Source organism: Populus nigra, chromosome 5, assembly GCF_951802175.1.
Source record: "Populus nigra chromosome 5, ddPopNigr1.1, whole genome shotgun sequence".
Lineage (NCBI taxonomy): Eukaryota > Viridiplantae > Streptophyta > Magnoliopsida > Malpighiales > Salicaceae > Populus > Populus nigra.
The window spans coordinates 8,039,448-8,060,118 of record NC_084856.1 but is presented as its reverse complement, the minus strand read 5'-3'; the positions used below and the strand labels follow the sequence as shown (position 1 = coordinate 8,060,118).

The 20,671-nt window shown below is 33.3% G+C and overlaps 1 protein-coding gene across 1 annotated transcript; it reads left to right on the top strand.

The window, feature by feature from the left end:
• The first annotated feature begins 15,141 nt into the window (after positions 1-15,141).
• Positions 15,142-19,871, top strand: LOC133695469 (uncharacterized). Its single transcript, XM_062117483.1, has 13 exons — positions 15,142-15,547; positions 15,746-15,819; positions 15,915-15,998; positions 16,129-16,209; positions 17,007-17,087; positions 17,519-17,611; positions 18,223-18,402; positions 18,557-18,624; positions 18,753-18,804; positions 18,926-18,979; positions 19,066-19,158; positions 19,270-19,336; positions 19,617-19,871. The coding sequence occupies exons 1-13, from the start codon at positions 15,406-15,408 to the stop codon at positions 19,706-19,708; spliced, it is 1,161 nt and encodes a 386-aa protein (XP_061973467.1). The 5' UTR covers positions 15,142-15,405; the 3' UTR covers positions 19,709-19,871.
• Positions 19,872-20,671: the final 800 nt, after the last annotated feature.

The window sequence follows — 20,671 nt, the reverse complement described above, 5'->3', positions numbered from 1 at the left end:
CACCTCCTAGAAGAAATCTTGAGGAAACATTGCATGCATTTATGGAAAAGCAAGAGGCAATTAACACTCAACTTGCTCAAAGCATGACAGATTTTAAAGATACTCTTGCAAAATTCACATCTGCTCTTAGTTTCCAAGAGAAAGGTAAGTTTCCATCTCAACCACAACAAAATCCAAAGGGGCAATACAATGTGAATGCAAGTAGTTCTGGAAGCCAACACATGGATCAAGCCAAATCAGTCATCACTCTTCGCAGTGGTAAGGTTATTAAAAAACTCACTCTTGAACCTTGTGAGAATGATGATAAGTCAATCTCTGAGGGTAAGGAAGGGGTTGAATCTGATCATTGCAAAGAAAAGACTGATTCTCCGCCAGCACTTCCATTTCCTCATGCCATGACGAAACAAAGGAAAGTCAATCACAACTCTGAAATCTTTGAAACCTTCAAACAGGTAAGGATCAATATACCTTTGCTGGATGCTATTAAACAGGTTCCTTCTTATGCTAAATTTTTGAAAGATCTATGCACTGTGAAGAGAAAACTGAATGTGAAAAAGAAAGCCTTTTTAGCCGAACAAGTAAGTGTCATTCTTCAGAACAATAATGCATTGAAATATAAAGAACTTGGTTGTCCTACAATTTCTTGCTTTATTGGAGAACATAAAATTGAAAAAGCCTTACTTGATCTTGGAATTAGTGTGAATTTACTTCCATATTCAGTTTTTCAAAGTCTCAATCTAGGTGAGTTAAAACCAACTTCTGTGACTCTTTTACTTGCCGATAGATCTGTAAAAGTGCCTAGAGGAATAGTTGAAGATGTGTTAGTACAAGTTGATAGATTCATTTATCCTGTGGATTTTATTATCTTGGACACACAACCTGTTGAAACATGCAATTCATTTCCTGTTATTTTAGGGTGCCCATTTCTTGCAACTTTTAATGCATTGATTAATTGTAGGAATGGACTGATGAAGCTATCTTTTGGAAACATGACATTGGAGATGAATATTTTCAACATTTGCAAGCAACCTGGAGATGATAATGATTTACAGGAAGTGGACTTTACTGAAAAATTAGTTCATGATCAATTTCAAACCACTTCCAGTGAAATTGAGATTGATGAATCTGACGATTTGCAAATGATCTATTTTCAGGAAGAATCAAAGGCAAGTAATTGGAGACCACAAATTGAGGAATTGCCGCCACGATCAATTGAGCCAATACCTTCAAGTGTTCAACCACCAAAACCTGATTTGAAGCCGTTACCCCTCAATCTCAAATACTCATTTTTGGGAGAAAATGAAACTTTTCCGGTAATAATCTCTTCCAAACTTAATGCACAACAAGAAGGTAAGTTATTACAAACTCTGAAAATGCACAAAAATGCATTAGGATGGACCATAGCTGACATAAAAGGAATTAGTCCTTTGATTTGCACTCACAGGATTTATTTGGAGGAAAATGCTAAACCCTCTAAAGAAATGCAACGAAGGCTTAATCCTAATATGAAAGAAGTAGTGAAAAATGAAGTCATTAAGCTTCTAGATAATGGAATCATTTATCCTATTTCTGACAGCAAATGGGTAAGTCCTACTCAAGTGGTACCTAAGAAGTCTAGAGTCACTGTGATAACAAATGAAAAAAATGAGTTAATTCCAACTAGGACTATTACTGGTTGGCGCATGTGCATTGATTATAGGAAACTTAATTCAATGACTAGAAAAGATCATTTTCCTTTACCTTTCATGGATCAAATTCTAGAAAGAGTTGCAGGTCATGAATTTTATTGTTTCTTAGATGGCTATTCAGGCTACAACCAAATTGAAATTGCATTAGAAGATCAAGAGAAAACTACTTTCACATGTCCATTTGGTACCTTTGCATATCGAAGAATGCCTTTCGGATTATGTAATGCACCACCCACGTTTCAAAGATGCATGCTTAGCATATTCAGTGATATGGTTGAACGTTTTCTTGAAATTTTTATGGATGATTTTTCTGTTTTTAGCGATTCATTTGATGATTGTTTGACTAACTTAGAAAAGGTTTTGAGCAGGTGTGAAGAGAAGAATCTTGTGCTGAATTGGAAAAAATATCATTTTATGGTAACAAACGGCATTGTACTGGGTCACATTGTTTCATCGAAAGGAATTGAGGTTGACAAATCTAAAATCGAGTTAATTGCCAACTTGCCAACACCAAAATCTGTTAAAGATGTTAGATCATTCTTAGGACATGCTGGTTTTTATAGAAGGTTCATCAAAGATTTTAGTGTTATATCTAAGCCATTGTGCAACCTTCTAACAAAGGAAAATGTTTTTGAATGGACTGAACAATGTGAAAAAGCCTTTGTTAAACTTAAAAGCTTGCTTACTTCTGCTCCTGTCATTCAACCTCGTGATTGGTCATTACCTTTAGAAATAATGTGTGATGCTAGTGATTATGTCGTAGGTGCTGTCTTAGGACAAAGAAAAGATAAGAAACCCTATGTGATTTACTATGCAAGTAAAACTTTAAATAGTGCTCAAATGAATTATACTTCCACTGAAAAGGAATTACTTGCAGTAGTATTTGCATGTGACAAGTTCAGATCTTATCTTATTGGCTCACCTGTTGTTGTTTTTAGTGATCATGCAGCATTGAAATATCTTCTTTCTAAGAAAAATTCTAAGGCTAGATTAGTGCGGTGGATTTTGTTACTTCAAGAATTTGATATCACAATCAAAGACAAGAAAGGCACCGAAAATGTTGTCACCGATCATTTGTCAAGATTGACAACAGATTCAAAATCTGACATCACACCAATCGATAACTACTTTCCTAATGAATCTTTATTTTATGTCTCTACGATGCCTTGGTTTGCTAATATTGTTAATTTTCTTGTTTCAAGATAATTGCCAGCTCATTGGAGTACCCAAGACAAAAGAAAGTTCTTAAACGAAGTGAAGAACTTTTATTGGGATGACCCTTATTTATTCAAATATTGTCCTGATCAAAATTTCAAAGATGCATTCCTGACAATGAGGTAAGTAGTGTCATTAAATTTTGTCATTCTGAGGCATGTGGGGGTCATTTCTCATCAAGAAAGACAACTGCAAAAATCTTACAATGCGGATTTTACTGGCCCACCATGTTCAAGGACTCACATGCATTCTGTAAGATTTGTGAAAATTGTCAAAAGCTGGGATCTATTTCAAAACGTCACATGATGCATTTAAATCCTATTCTTGTCATTGAGATCTTTGACTGTTGGGGTATAGATTTCATGGGTCCATTTCCTTCATCATTTGGTTTCGTGTACATATTAGTCGCAGTAGATTATGTTTCAAAATGGATAGAGGCAATTCCAAGTCGAAACAATGATCACAAAACAGTGATAAAATTCTTGAAAGAAAATATTTTGAGTCGATTTGGAATCCCTCGAGCCATGATAAGTGATGGTGGAACACATTTCTGCAACAAGCCATTTGAGTCTTTAATGAAGAAATATGGAATCACTCACAAAGTTACCACCCCTTATCACCCTCAGACTAGTGGACAGGTAGAGCTTGCTAATAGGGAGATCAAACAAATCTTGGAGAAAACAGTGAACCTTAATAGGAAAGACTGGTCTTTAAGACTTAATGATGCACTTTGGGCTTATCGAACTGCTTATAAAACATCATTAGGTATGTCACCCCATAGACTAGTCTATGGAAAACCTTGTCACTTGCCTGTGGAACTTGAACATAAAGCTTATTGGGCTATTAAAGCTTTCAATTCAAACCTTGATGATGCTGGTCAACTGCGAAAATTACAAATAAATGAGCTTGAGGAAATAAGAAATGATGCATATGAAAATTCAAGAATTCATAAAGCAAGAATCAAAGAGTTTCATGATAAGAAAATATTGAGAAAAACATTCAATGTTGGTCAAAAAGTCTTGCTTTATAATTCTCGACTCCATTTATTTCCTGGAAAACTAAGATCAAGATGGAGTGGTCCTTTCATTGTGAAACATGTGTATCCATATGGGGCCTGTGATATTGAGAATCCAAAGAATGGCAATGTTTTCAAGGTAAATGGACATCGTTTGAAAGTCTACTTTGATAATTTTTCAGTTGAAAATGACTCTATTGAATTGAGTGATCCTGTATATAAAGATTGATTCATTTTCTCACATTGTTTTGTGTTTCATTTTGCTAGTTTCTCTCACCCCGGTCAAAAGGCGGATAACGGTACTCCGTGACTTAAGTCGGTTCTTTCAGTTTCCCATAATAACTGATATCTGTATATATTTGTGCAATTCTTTGCTCTTTCTCCCTTCTTTGACTCTGTTCTCCAATTCTCATTTGAAAATGGACACCACTCTTGAAAAATTGAAAAAGTACTTTCCCGCTCTGCCTCAAAATGCGATTACAAAAATTTACCGTGCTAGGTGTGCAAGATTGAAGTTGTTAATGAATCATGGAATTCCTGAAGATATTCGCTGGCTGATTGAAGCAAAGGTCCGATTATCAGGTGAGTCCTCCAATTCTTTCATTTCACACATGCCTGGAACAGGTAAAAGCACTTTTGCAAAGAAACGTCGTGCAAAACGACTGAAAGTCTGTCACAAATGTGCCAGATGGACTTGCAATGCAACATGTCGTTCTTTAGGAATGGTATCTATAAACCGTGAAGATAAAATACAATTCATTAAGGATGGCCTGAGTAAGGGGTCTTTAGATAATCTTTTGTTGACCCTTGAGACGCATCCCAGTGGAGATGTGCATCGTGCAATTCATGATTTATGGCTCCATTTTCATAAAGAACATGATAGACTTAGTCTTGGGAATCTGACTAAAAAAGACCATGTTTGCCAGTTTTTAAGAAAACTGGATGGGAAGCCTATCCCCGACCCATAGAGGGCGTTTAAGCCGTTCTTGGACGTAAAACCAAGGGAAGATGTGAGCCACAATCACAACTATCTGTACATACACATGCTTTTTCAAAATGAATAAATAAATAAATAAAGAGAGAGAGAGTGTGAGATTGCATCTTCAATTTCTCATCTATAAAATCTTCTCTTCCTTCCCCTCATTTCTACTCATCCCTTACATTAGACAGATATAGAAGCGTGTAGAAATGGCAGGTTCCTCAAGTTATCACATAAAAAATATTTGTGTTTTCAGTGGATCCAGTCCTGGGAAGGAAATAGCTTTTTTAGAAGCAGCAAATCATCTTGGTCAGGTACTAGCTGAGAAAAAGATTCATTTAGTGTATGGGGGAGGCAGCCTTGGGTTAATGGGGGGTGTGGCAATAGCTGTATTTTTAGGAGGTAGTCAAGTTTTGGGGGTTGTCCCCGAAGCTTTAACAAAAGGGGACATCATTGGAAGAACAATTGGAGAGGAACTACAGGTCTCCACAATGTTTGATCGAATGAATACAATGTTTAACCATGCTGATGCCTTCATTGCCTTACCAGGTGGTCTGGGCACATTGGAAGAGATCTTTCATATTTCCTCTTGGGCCCAACTTCACATTCACCATAAACCTATAGGTTTGCTCAATGTTAATGGTTTTTATGATACTTTGTTGTCTTTTCTTGATCAAGCTGTGGAACAGGAATTTCTAACATCTTCGACACGACAAATCATAATCTCTGCTGCTACTGCTGAACAATTGATCGACAAACTACAATCTTTCACCCCTGTAATTAATCCTTCCATGAGTCGCATCAATTGATCAACTACAGAAAGCCGTAAAAAGCTTAGATTGGATTTGAGCCTTCGTTTGTGAATCCTTGTGTCTTTTGGTTTTATTTCTAGCATAGTATTTTGCTCTGTTATTTCTTATATTTGTTTAAGTGTGTTTCAGGTTTGTCAGTGTTCGTTGTTTCAGGTGATGTCTTCTATACTCCATCTTTCTACCTTAGGACATTGAGGACAATGTCTCGTTTTGGTTGGGGGGAGAGGGTAGTAGTAATTTAAAAAAAAAAACTAACCAACTAACTGTTTTTGTTTTTAAAAACCATTCGGCAAAACTGTTATTGCTAGGATGGCAGAGTAAGGGGGAATGACTCTTGAGACGCATCTTAGTAAACATTTTCTAATGGTTATTTGCAATATTCATAACAAGGCCTATTAGAATACTTCTTGAAATATTCAGGTTTACAAACTCTCGCATTGTTATCACTTGGTTCTGCTCATATACTCATTTAACAAATATTCTTAAACCTTCATTTTCACACACACACTTTAACATATGATTGTGGGTTGCACATTGGATTATTACATTATTTATGTTCTTTTGTTAAAGGTAACAACTAAGGGATAGGGATAGTCTATAATTTGCAAAAAAAAAGAGAGAGAAAAAAAAATGATGATAATAAAAATGTAGATAAGTTTGGTTTCGTAGCCTCCCTAACCTAAGCAATTAAGCCCGAAGGGGTGTTTTAACACCTAATACCCTAAAGTCAACTGACTTGGGAGCTATTGGCCCAAAGCTTGTTACATGGGTTAAGGAGAAAAGCTTAAGGGAATCAAACATTGCACTATGTACGTATCAGTATCTGCAACCCGAGTTACTAAGCTCGTAGGGGTGTCTCAACACCTAATGCCCTAAGATCAACTGGTCTGGGAGTCATTAGCCGAAAGCTCGTTACATGGGTTAAAGATGCATTGTGTTTTAAGTTATATGTATAGATATTAAAAAAAAAAAAAGAGTAAAATAAAATAAAATAATCCCAACCCAAGAAAGTTAACCTTAAACATTAGAACAAAATATTGTTTTCTTCCAATAAAAGCCCCATCATCTATGTTTCATAATTTGAGCACATAACAAGGAAGGTTTATTAATATTTTGTTTAAGAGATATTGAGCAGATATATAAAATTTAATGAGAGTTTGTTTATCTGGATAGATTAATGGAAGTTGAATGATGAATGCCTTGCTTTGTGGAATTTGCAAATTGTTTTTCTATTTTAACGCCTTAATTACTAGGGACTAGTAATAAGCTGGTTGGAGGGTGTGATTATTACTTGAAAGTGCATTTTTATCAAGGTTTTATATCATCATTTTGCACTTGAAGTATCAATAACTCCTTAACTAAAGCATGTTTTATAATAACATATCTAATTATATAAGATACCTTTAATTTATGGTAAATGTTCATCTTAAATACAGGCCTATCACATAAATGAAAGAATTGATTGATGAGTTGAAGTACTGAAATTGAAAGGACAAAGAGATGGCCAAACGTAGAAAAGAGATGTTGGTGCAGTCCAAACTGGAACACTGTTCGGTAATTGGGTCATATCTGGAGCTGTAGATCTTGGATTTAGGTCCATTTTATATGGATAAAAAGATAAGACATAGGCCTACAACTTTCATGTGGAGCCCAAGATTTAACAAGGCTGTTTTCAAGTTCAAATTTTAGCAACAAAGAAGAAGTCTGAATCTGTCCTGCAGCCCAGACACTGTTCAGTGTTCAGCTCATATCTCGAGTTCTAGAAGTCCAAATGATCTCAAAATTTTACCCTGGAAAGATGAGACAATTTCCTAGAACTTTCATGATTGAAGTCTGTTCAAATTATGATGTTATCAATGATGTTTTTGGCAGACAAGAAGATAAGAATTGTCACCAAGTCAAGATGTGGCCACCCACTCATCAATTAGTCAACAAATCAATAGTTCCAAATTTTGGCCTATAAAAATAGGCATTTGCCATGTATTTAGACATCTTGGTGTTGAGATCAAGATCATGCTCTTGCTTTCTCTCTTTGTATTGCTTATGCTTTGCTTTCATTAATATCAAGTTTATGCCTTTCATTTCCTTTCCTTTACTTAGTTAACTTTTATCTTACTTATGTTCTTATCTTGTTTATTTATGTTTCTTTCTTTCATTATGTCTAGCTAAGTTAATTATGTCAAGGTGAAAAGGTTACACTAATGGTGTAAGGATAAGTATAATATAAACTCAACATGGACTTTAATGTTGGATACTAACATGCTTTATATTTGTTATCTTATTCACTTTTAATACTTTGCTTGTTAAATGGTTAATCTAGATTTATGTTGTATAACACTTGGTACAACAAATACTTGGCACTTTCATAGCCCATACTGTATGGTATAACCGACACCTGAGCTATGAAAGGAACTTGATTTGTTGTTAACATAAGTTATAATCATGAATGCCTGAAAACATTTACAAGTATTAGCATTATTCGAATAAGATAGCTAATGTAATCATGTTAACAGTTTATAATCTGATTGGAACCTCCTTGTGTGTGGTTTCCAATTGAATAATAAGGGTTTATACTATACTTGTTTGAAATACCATTAGTGGATCCTCTAACCTTGACATTTGTTGTTATCATTGTTTAACCCTTACATTAATCTTCCATCTCAAAGTTCTCATCAACTTCTTCTTCTTCTTCTTCCTTATTATTATTATTATTATTAGTATTATTGGTGTTATTATTATTATTACTATTACTATTACTATTACTATTACTATTACTATTACTATTACTATTACTATTATTATTATTATTATTATTCTCGTTGTTGTTGTTACTATTGTTGTTGTATTATTGTTGCTTATAATTTATACAAGTAACCTCCCTGTGGTTCGACCCCGGTCTTGCCGGGTTATTTATTACTTTGACACTCCTGCACTTGGAAAAGACATCAATCTTTTGGTCGTCTCACAGTTCACACACCAGGTCTTGTAGAAAAGCAGAGCCCGTTAAAGAAACAACTATCACCAATCACTGTGGAAAATTTAAATAATCAAAGTAGCTTATGTAGAACATCGAGTCAAGACAGTTAACCTATAATCAAGTTCCAGAGAATATTCATATAATAAATCAAAAAATTCAAGATTCAAATGTTAAAAAAAAAAACAACACCGACCCCCCAATCATAGCCTTTGGTCCACAAAAACCTACTGCTCCAAACTAGTTTTTACAGCATTGAATGAATGGGAAATTATTGGATGGCAAGTGCAAGTTAATTAAAAGATATTAGCAAATAGTAATAAGCATGGAGGTTGTGCAAGGAAAAAAAAAGCAGTTATGCACACAAAAAAGGGGGGGACCAGGGATCCTTTCCTGATTGCCAAGAAAAAAAATCCTATTTTGTGAGAGCATGATCAGCTACTCCACAAAAAATTTTCCTCTTCTGAAATGGGCACACGGGGAGAGTTAATGTTTTCCTGTTCAAACCATGATTACAGTTGAAGTAAAAGGTGGAATTGGTTCTGAACAAAAAGGAAATGTGTGATTGATGCAACCATATTATTCAATAGTTTCACCCATATTTAACTAGTTTTTGCCTATGTTTTAAATATAAAATGCCTTGTTGTTCTTTGTTTTATGTTTTGAAGGCACTTTTGGATGAAAGATGCAAAAAGGAGTAAATTGAAGGTAATTGGCAGATTTCACCTTCAGTCGATGTTTTGTGCAGAGCGTGAGCTCTAGAAGTCGAAATGAAGTGATTCTAGTCGAATTAAAAAGCTAACATCCATACTTTTCTGGACATCTAAGGCAAGAAAATAAAATAAGGAAGAGCATGGAAATCACAGCCTTCAAAGTCAAATCTCGCAATCTGTAAATGTTGACCTTCAGTCATTCCAATTTGAATATCTGGAGCTACAAAACTCCAATTAATGCAAACATAATTTTGTTGGATTCCTTACTCAAAGTACTATCAACACTCCAAATTTAGCCAAAAAAGATGTCATATGAGGGAGATATGAGTTTTCAAATATGACAATTGAATTTTGCCAGCAAACAGGTTTCGTGAAGAAACAAGTCTAAATTATATTCCGAAGCATCTAAATCGATATTCAAGTTTTTATTTCAACAATTTAGCTCCTCTAAGTCAAAGCTTAAAGATTTCATGCAAGGCTATTTCTTCGTTTTTAGGAAAATAGTTTGAAGTACTTAAATGTAAATTGTCTACTTAAGAAAGGACTGTTTTGTAAAATAGAGACTAGGGTTTCCTAGGACATAAAAAGAATGAGAGAAAAGAAGGGGGGCAGCCACCCCAGAAGAGAAAAATGCCCCCTTCCTCTAAGAAACCTGAAATCATGCATTCCTCCTTCTTTTTTATTAGTTATTCAACAAACATGCAAGACTAAACTCTTTTTCTTGGTTGCAAGGACACGGAAACCTTTGGATTTCAAGAACTGTGAGATTTATTTTACCCTTTCTTTTCAGTTTATATGATGAATATGTTTGTTCTCCTATGCTTATTTTTCCTATGATTGTTTATTTTAATTGCTAGAGCGGACTCTAAGTTATTATTGTAGACAATTTATTGCTAAGTTTGATATCAAAACTATAGTTGTGGTATATAAACTTGTGAAGCAACTAAATTTAATAATTGTGACGAATCTACGTTATTAATCTTAGGAAGAACATTCAATCAAATCAAACATAGACTGCGGACAGTTATGTTTTCTTAATTAATCAACTTATCTAGTTCTTAAGGCTACCATTGAATTAAATTACTAATACGGACACTGTGGTTGTTTGATGGTTAGGGTTAGTTATACGGAGGATTCGTTAACTAACCAATGTTAAGAAGAGATAAATATTCAGAATATAAATTGATGTTTCGTTCCATGATCAATTCTGATTTCCATAGGTGGATGTTTACTTTCAACCAAGGTTTGTTCTCTTGATAATTTTCTGATTTTATTTAATTTTTCTTGATAGTTTTCTATTTTCTTTTTCTTTAGCCTAGATAACGTAAACCCCCCCTCAAATTGCATATCATCTAGCATAAAAATCTAACTTGAACTTTCCTCGTGAGATCGACTCCTTGCTTACTCTATACTATCTTATGTATTGTGTTTTAAGTTAGGGTAATTAATTTGTATAACCGCGACATTGCAACATTGACCTTATTGGAACTCACAGGGATGTTCTTGCCCCAAACATTCGGATTAATTCACAATGACATAAAGTAGCCATTTATTACTATGGGTTACAAAAAAAATTAAACAAAATAATAGGTATGCAAGTTGTTTTAATGTGTTTTTTATATTAAAAAAATCAAAGTATAAATTGAAAAGCCTATGCAAGCATATAATTAAATAAATTGATAATCATTTATGTAAATAAAAAAAATTGTTAACAATAACCAAGAAAAAAACTAAAAACTTGAGAGATGAATGCAAATCAAGATATTTAATCATATAAAATGAGACATTGACACGATTGTATTTGTTTGACTTATTTATTTAAATTAATAAAAGATAAATTTACACCCTAAAAAACTCATGACTTAAAATATAAATATAAATAAAACTAAGTGAATAAACTCACGCCATAAAACAATGTTACGCAAGGTCGAACACATCAACAATATTATTTAAAAAATAATATTTTTTATTTAAGAAAATAAACTTCATTTGTATAAAAAAAACAATATAGATGAATTAAAATAATATCTTGAAAAATCAAACAGAAACAGAACAAGTAAAGAAACCTTATATTAAAAATGACATGTACCTAAGTCATAAGACTATAATAAACCAATAGGAAAAACTTGAAGATAATTACAAAACCAACATTAAAAAAAAACTAATTTAGAACGATAAGATCGTACAAAGTTGAATTCCTAACAAATTAAATGTCAAAAGATAAAATTAGAAATTAAGAAAAATCAATTACACAACAAGATCTAAGAAAAATAAGGGTGAAAAAAACATTAATTAGAGGGTTACAAATTTTCAATTGGAAGGTTAAATTGAATTGAAAAATAACTTTAATAAAAGAAAAAATAAATCAAAAGAATTAGGGTCAAACTGAAAAAAAACCAACAAAAAATTTGATTGAATAATGAAATTAAAAGCCAAAAAAACTTCAACAAAAGTGCCAAGGAAAAAATTAGAAAATGAGAACCGAAATGAAAAACATATGAGAAATAACAATTGAAGGACTAAATTGAAAATAAAACTTTTATAAAAGAAATAAGAATGAAATCATAAATTAAAATAATGAAGACTGAAATTAAAAAAAAAAACATATAAGGAATTGTAATTGAAGGACTAAGTTGAAAACAAAAAAAACTTCTATAAATAGAAAAATATTAAGAAATTAAGAGAAAAATGATCGAAATTGAAAAGTAAGAAACAAATAGGACAATGTTGTACATTATATGTCAGGAGAGAGAAAAGAAGGGGTAAAAATCAAACAACCATCGGCGACAATTCAACTATTATAAGTTGCAACATGTCAATTAACATGGAAAAGGACATGGTGATGCATCTAGGGAGACGGTCGAAGGCCAATTTTGGCTACTAGGTGGCATCACACATGTCGCTTGAATGTTGCAGGCACCACCCACTCGTTGTGGCATGCTGAGCACGTACCAACAACTTTTCTCGTTAAAAGATTCAAAAACAATATCAAAATCTCCTCCATGACCCTAGTAATCACACAAAATACCTATGTGAAGTACAAAAATACTCTCAAATGCAAAAGTTAATTTTTGTCTTTTTCAAGGTTAAAGATGTATATTCACTATACATGGATATTATCCAATAGTTTAATAATTTTTTAATCCTGAGTGTATAAGTATTTTTACTATTAAAAAACTTATAAAAATTTAAAAAAGTACTAGCCCAACAATTCTAAAATTTATTGATTTTGAAGGTAAGAAAATATTTTTAATATGCTAAAAAAATTATAAAAAAAACATAAATACCCCGTAGAATCTTTTAATAAGCAATTGACCAGTGAAAAAAACCCAAACATCTCCACCCTCGAAGCTTCATCTTTTTCCACTCAAGAAAAACATGGTAATTTCACTGTAACAGGTCTTGAGCTGCAGTATAACTCCCACGGTTTTTAGCGTTTTTGTTAATTCTGAATGGGTGGTCAAAGCTACAGGAAAGCCAGTAGATCTTGGTGAATCATCGGGCAGGGATGCTATGACCGGCCTTGGAGTGTTTTTCGCGACAGACGCTCTACTGAATATGGAAAATCGATTTCTGATATGAAGTTTGTCATCCAGGGTTTTGGAAACGTGTAAGCTTTTTCCTATCTGAGAGAGAGAGAGAGAGAGAGAGAGAGAGAGAGAACCAGTTTACTTACCAATAATAGAATCCATGTCGCATGGTCAAGTAAGCAAGCCATTCGAACAGATCTGGAAAATTGTCGGAAGAAGCAGACCTGTATATATGTATTAGAAAAGTCAAGCATTGTTGGTCACCAAGACAGGAGAAAGAAAAATAACCAAGATTTTCCATCAATCATAGCTTATCAACCGTTACTCTGTAAGCGGATTGCATGATTGGTAATCATTTTTGAAAAAAAAAAATCTACATAACCAGTCAATATTGCTTTTTACTATTCATGTATGAAGATATATTTTATTTCATACATAAAATCTGAAATTGTTTCAAATCTAGCATGAAATTTGATTCTATCATATAATTTGATAAATTTCAATTAAAATTGATCTTTAAATCTTTAATATTGACAATTATATTTTATTTTTATAATAAAAATATTTATATTAATGTATTATAAAAATTTAATATGATTAGATCAAATTTTAGCAAATAAAATATATTCAAAATATAAAACTTCATTAACTATATTTTAGACACACACACACACACACACACACACACACACACACACACACACACACACACACACACACACACACACACACACACATATATATATATATATTACCAATGAAAGTTTGACGACAGAAATTAAATTTTTTTATTTTTTTATAAATCAAATTAAAAAAAATCAGATAATTATTTTATTTTTTTATAAAAATATTTTAAATAGATATTATATTTCATCATATAATTTAATTTTTTAGTATCATTATAATAGTTGTTTTTTAAAAATAATTATTTAAAAATATATTAAAATAATTATTTTTTTACTTTTAAAATTTTATTTTTCACATTAATATATTAAAAAAATTAAAAAAAAATAATTTTTTAAAATATGAAAATAAAGGGCTCTGAAACCCTTGAACAAGACTAAATTTCTAGCTCGGGAAGAGGTCGTGCAAGTTGAAATGACATATGGGTCCCAGTTGTTAGGTGGTAGTAGAAGCCCTTCTCTCAGGAGTAATCTATCTATGGGCCTCTATCTGATTTGTTATTCTATACTCAAAATCCTATAAACTGTATACAAACAAACCTCTTTTTGGGCCTCGGTTTTTCCGTCACCAAGATTCAACATGCCGATAAACACCACGCCTCTAAGCTAGTAATTTACATGTCTATTACTTACGGCTCCTTTTTACCGTATATGTGTATAAGTACATACAAGGTGAATTAGAAGACTACTTGATGGTAAAAAGTAAACATTACGTCTTAGGCTACAAAGGATCAGGGTGTTTAAAAAACCGGCTTATTTAATATTTGTAATTCAACTCAACCGGTCAAAATCTTGTAAAATAGATATTATAAAGAATAGTAGATTAAAACATTTTAAAAATTAATATCACGGGTTAGAATTTTTAAAACTAACTGTTCAAGTTCAAAAATAAATTAAATGGATTGCATTTAGAAATTGTAAAATATCAAAAATTAAATTGATATAATTATAAATTCAAATCTAACAGATTATATCTATAAACATCAAATTTTCTCTTCCTCTGCCATCACCTGTAGTATTAGTTTTCTAGTCAGTATCAACAAGTGGGTTTTTTCAGGGAAAAAAATGTAAAACTAATGATGTGAAAAATGAACTAGATGACTTGGATTTCACTTCAATGAATTCTTGTTTATATATATATATATATATATATAAACTCTATGGCATGAGGAAAATTTATAAAACAAAAAATAGTTAAAAACATTTAAAAATATGGTAAAAAAGGAAATAATTAGAAGGGGTTTTAATGTCATATTATAGTAGTTTTTATATTTCAAAATTCTTTTTAAATTGTTTTTTCTTAAAAAATATTAAATTAATGTTTTTTATAATTCCAATTCATTTTTATATATATATATATATATATATATATATATATATATATATATTATCACACATTTTCACGTTGTCAAGCACACAATTAGACGTGAAAGACAAAAAAAAAAAAAAAAAACAAAGACGAAAAAAATGGATGCATGTAGAAAGAAAGAAGAGCACTTATCCGTAGAGCGTAATTACCGCCCGCGGGACATACGTATCCGTATCGGTGAAAGTTGAAGGAAAGGGAAAAGAAAAGAAAAGAAACAAGAGAGAGATCTCAAAAATCCTTCAACGCCTCCTCCTTGGTAAACCAATAAGATCGAAGAGGCGAGGCGTATAAGCAGCTCATAATTTAGATTTGCACCTTCTCTTTATACCTAAATAAATGAAATCTTGGGTTTGTATAGAAAAAAAACCCATAGATTAGGTTACGAATAAGAAATACAAAAAGAAGTATCGATCTAAGTATTGAGAAAATGGAGGGGTTAATGAGCAAGCTAAGGAATTTGGATGCATATCCAAAAATCAACGAGGATTTCTACAGCCGTACGCTTTCCGGTGGCGTTATCACTCTCGCTTCCTCTATCGTTATGTTTCTCCTCTTCTTCTCCGAGCTCCGTATGTTTACTGTTTTTGCTCTTTTTTTATTTATGCTTATTATTCGTCTTTGAGTATGGTAGCTTTGATGATTGGTTTTTGAGAAATTGATGGGATGGGGTTTAGGTTTTTGTTGGATTTATTTTATTTTATTTTCAAATTTTGTACTGTTTGTTGTGTTTATTGGTGTTCTTATTTTTGTTAAATTTATTTTTGCAGGATTATATCTTCATGCGGTAACTGAAACAAAACTAGTGGTGGATACTTCGAGAGGAGAAACTCTACGTATCAATGTAATGTTCTTTTCAATGTGTATCAATTGGTCCTGATACGCTTTGCTTGGATGAATTGCTCTAGTAATTGATTCATGTGATTCTTTAAACTGCAGTTTGATGTCACGTTCCCCGCTCTTCCGTGCTCTATTCTTAGCCTTGATGCCATGGATATTAGTGGAGAGCAACATCTTGATGTAGTATGTACCATAAGACCTCACCTTTTTTCCTTTTTTCTTTTATACTTGCATGCATATGCTTCGCTTCGCTTCATGCTCTTGACCTGGTTGTTTCCCAAGTTTTAAATTTTCTGTTTTTGATGCCTTGCAGAAACATGATATAATTAAGAAAAGACTAGATTTTCATGGAAATGTCATAGAAACGCGGCAAGATGGAATTGGTGCCCCTAAGGTTGGTATTCAGTTTTGCTTAAACTTTCTATGTTAAAAAAATCATTGTTTGTGATCTGTGAATTGATCTGAGTTTGAGCAATTAACTTTGATTTTTTTCGAGTGCTAATTTTTGTGTGAATTCATCACGTAATCAGCAGTATTTTGTCTACTCAAAGCTCATCTCTGCTAGTTTTAGGGTTATGTTAATATGTGCTATGACTGATGTGAATGGCAGAAGAGAATCTATCTTTGTTTTTCTGAGTCATTTGAGGAGCCGAGCTAGGGTTTAAAAATGAAAATAAATTACCAGCGAAAAGAACCAATCCTGTCTTTTGAAAGCATGTATTGCTTAACACTCACAAAGAAAAAAAGCATGCATAGCATGATAGAAGTTTAGGCTTGGTATCATTCAAGGGGGGCTCTGTTTTGCCATTGGCTCACTGTAAGCTTGACTATCTGACATCGGTGTCCTTTGTCGGAGATATAGATAGCTGATTGTAAGTGTTTTATTTGTCTTGTGGCTTTGTGGAGATTAGTTGGATCTAATTGTATTTTACAAGCCAGGGGTAGAAAAATAGAAATGTTAGGCTGTGCTTTCTTTCAGAGGAGCTTTTTCTCCTTCATCTCCTTGATCTTCAAGCAATGTTTATAATTCTCCATTGTTTTCATAAGTGCAATTTGGCTATTTCTTTCTTTACTCCGCTGTTGACAATATCATTCTTGGACTCTTAACAACTTGTACCCCATCCCCATCCCCCTCCCCATCCCCTCCCCTTCCCCCTCCTCGCGCTTGACTCCTTTTCGTGCTTGGCACAGATTGAAAAGCCTTTGCAGAGGCATGGTGGCAGGCTTGAGCACAACGAGACATACTGTGGCTCCTGTTATGGTGCGGAAGCGGTAAGTTTGTCTAGCATCAATGCTAAGAAATAACCGTCTCATCTCGTATTTATTATTAAACTGCATACATGTGGGACAATCTACTCAGAACTCTAATATTTTTGTTCACCTGGACACGTTTACTTTCTGGAATGCTTTTTCACTCTATTCTTGTGTTATGTTTGTTGGCTAAATGCATCTTATCAAACTAGCTGCTTCTAGTAATAATTATTTAGCTGCTTCTGATTTTATTGTGCAACTGGCAGACCTTAGTTTCTCCATTATTTATCTAATGTGTTATTTTCTTTGTAGCAGCCTGTATTTTGTCTTTCTAGTTCCTTTGGGATAAAATCAGAATTCGTCTCCTTGCAACTAAGAACAGTCACGTGTCTATTATATTCTTTATCTAACCCGTAGTTTTACTCCCCATTATATCTCCTTTTGTATTGCAGTCAGATGAAGACTGCTGTAATTCTTGTGAGGACGTTCGTGAAGCATATCGAAAGAAAGGTTGGGCGGTGACAAATCCGGATTTAATGGACCAGGTACTTTATTGTGTCACTATTTATTGGAGTTCTAGATTCAATTTTCAAGAACAAACTGAATGAATGCAGTTAAGACTCTTGCATATGTTAACTTTATGATTCTCTGATTGGTATCTTAATTGGCAATATTCCTAATGCTTCATCGTTGGCCTTTCCTGCTGTCGTTTACTTTGTACCAGTAACCAAGAAAAATTAACGTTTAGGTTTCCATCTCCCTTTCTTCCTCCTTTTGGGATAATGAATAGTAGTATTGTAGTGGGCGATTCCTGCACAATTATTAGCTGCAACACCACTAACATGATAGAAAATCTATCTCTCGATGCTCTGAAAATATTCAATACTATCAACTATGAATTTTGAGTACTGGTGTTGCCTGGGAATACTTCCAAGTTTGAGCTACAGGCTATGTTTTTGTGTTGTGTGGCTGCGTCTGAATGTTGTCTTGTGTTTGTCTGTCTTGAGATTTCTCATTCCATATGTGAACTGATGACTTCTGGTGGTGCATCAATCTAAAATCTTAGCATCTGCTCTCCTTGAATAACAAATTACAACAAAAATATTTTCATTTATTCTAATTATGGTTTTTTTTCTGATTTACATGTAACATTCAGTGCAAAAGAGAGGGATTTCTCCAAAAGATCAAAGATGAAGAGGGTGAAGGATGCAACATTTATGGATTCTTAGAAGTTAATAAGGTGGCTGGAAATTTTCATTTTGCACCTGGGAAGAGTTTTCAGCAATCTGGTGTTCACGTGCATGATCTGCTGGCATTTCAGAAGGATAGTTTTAATGTAAGCCATGATTCTACTTCTTCTGGCCATCTCTGTTGAATATCAATTACTGAACTTGTGTCTGCCAAGGAATATGAACTTATCAATCACTTCTTAATTGCTCATCATGCTATGTTAAACAAACCATCTGATTAATGTGAACAATGTGATACAGATAACTCACAAGATTAATAGGCTGACTTTCGGAGAATATTTTCCAGGTGTTGTTAATCCTCTTGATGGGTAATTTTCTCCATGCATCCTGGTTTCATCTACCCATTTGTTGGGCTTGAAGATTGACTTGTTTATCCTCTTTCCTGTGTATTAAATTGTATGTGCTGGAATGTCAAACTCATTTTTGTAACTTTCAGTGTGCAATGGACACAAGAAACACCAAGTGGGATGTACCAGTATTTCATCAAGGTTATTCTTCAGGACAAATGCCTCTCCTGTTTCTTTGTGTCACCTCTCCTTTCTAGTGGTAATAATTAAGGAAATGCAATCAGTTCTCGAGCATTTTACCCAAACGGGCTTTATTTTGCAGGTAGTACCTACTGTATACACAGATGTGAGTGGACACACTATCCAGTCAAATCAGGTGTGATCACAGTCCAATAAGTGTTCATTGATATGTTGTCTCAAATCATCTAAAGTGATATAACAAGTTTTAATTCTTTTTTCCAGTTTTCTGTGACTGAACATTTTAGGGGCACAGACATAGGTCGCCTTCAGTCCCTTCCAGGAGTTTTCTTCTTTTATGACCTTTCTCCAATTAAGGTAGGCTTTTTTTTAGCCTACTAAATGAGCTCAAGAGTTAGCGCAAGTCACTGAATTTTTCACTTCAGAGGTTTTTTGGTCTAGTGATTACATCTGATTTGCATTTTGCAGGTGACTTTCACAGAAGAACATGTTTCGTTCTTACACTTCCTAACAAATGTGTGTGCCATAGTTGGAGGTAATACTTTATTTCTTCTCAAAAAATCCAATCGATGCTCCCACTCCCTTTTTTACTTGTGTTGCTCTTTTTCATAACTTGCGGCATAGGTTTGATAGAATCTAAGGTTAATGTATAGGAAAAGAAAAGTAATGTCCGTTTTGCATTTTGAAACAACAGATTCAAGAAACAATGATTAAAAGTTCTCAAATCTGTGGCATTTTTTATTTTTTTGTGCATTTATATTGATATATTTCATGATTAGGTGTGTTAATAATGGTTGACTATTCTTATACTCCAGGTGTTTTCACTGTTTCTGGCATACTGGATACATTTATATATCATGGTCAAAAGGCAATCAAGAAGAAGATGGAAATCGGTAAATTTAGTTGATGATGATGACATGTAAACAGGCTTGGGTTGTTGCTGTATTGCCAAGGACTGGCTTCTCATATGGAATTGGGTTTGGACGCCTATTTTGAACTGGCCAGTTTTTAGAATCATGTTCTTGCGATCAAGGAATTTGATTTATTTCATGGGTCATTAATTCTCAAAATGGAATGCCCGTTTGCCTCTCTTTTTTTCGTTTTTTTTTTCTCCCCCTTCAGTGGAGTGACAACACTTCTGATGTGAGGACAACTGTTCCAAAGGTATATTACCCTTTTGTGCATTTGGCATTGCCCTTTCTTCTGGCCAAGAACTACAGGAACCTTCTTGTGGGAATTAAGAACGATCATGAATGTTTTGGATTCAATTTCACCATATAATTGGGGTAGCCACGGCTTTGGAAACAAAACATAAGAACAAAAGACTAATACTCGGAGCTGGATTTGAGTTTTGAACACTGAGATTTTGGGACAAAATTGCTATTTAGAGGGAATTGTAACGCTCTAAAAATTGATGAATGTATCATGATTTATACAAGTAATAAGGTGTAAAAATAGTAAGCAATGCAAAAATACAAAAGATATTTACATGTTAAATAATGTAGGGATAAAGAAAGTTGGGGAATATACAGATAGTTTTGCATGACCAAGTAGGTGAAGCATGATAGTTTTCATCCAATTAGTGTTATTAGCTCAAGCAGATGAGATGCGCATGATTCTCGTATCTTAACTTTTAAAATTGAAGAAAAAAATAAAGGGAGACTTTTTTTTTTTTCTTCATAGATCTTTGACTAGTAAGTAGTTCATTAAAGTTTTACACCTTTTACCCTAAAACTATAATCTCATCTCTTTTAAAAAAATAACCCTCGTCTAACTATTACTGGGTAAAGAATGGTGATTATTTTTTATTGTATGAAGAGAATTGGCATAGATAAATAGTATAATATAATTCATGTTTTTTATTAATTTA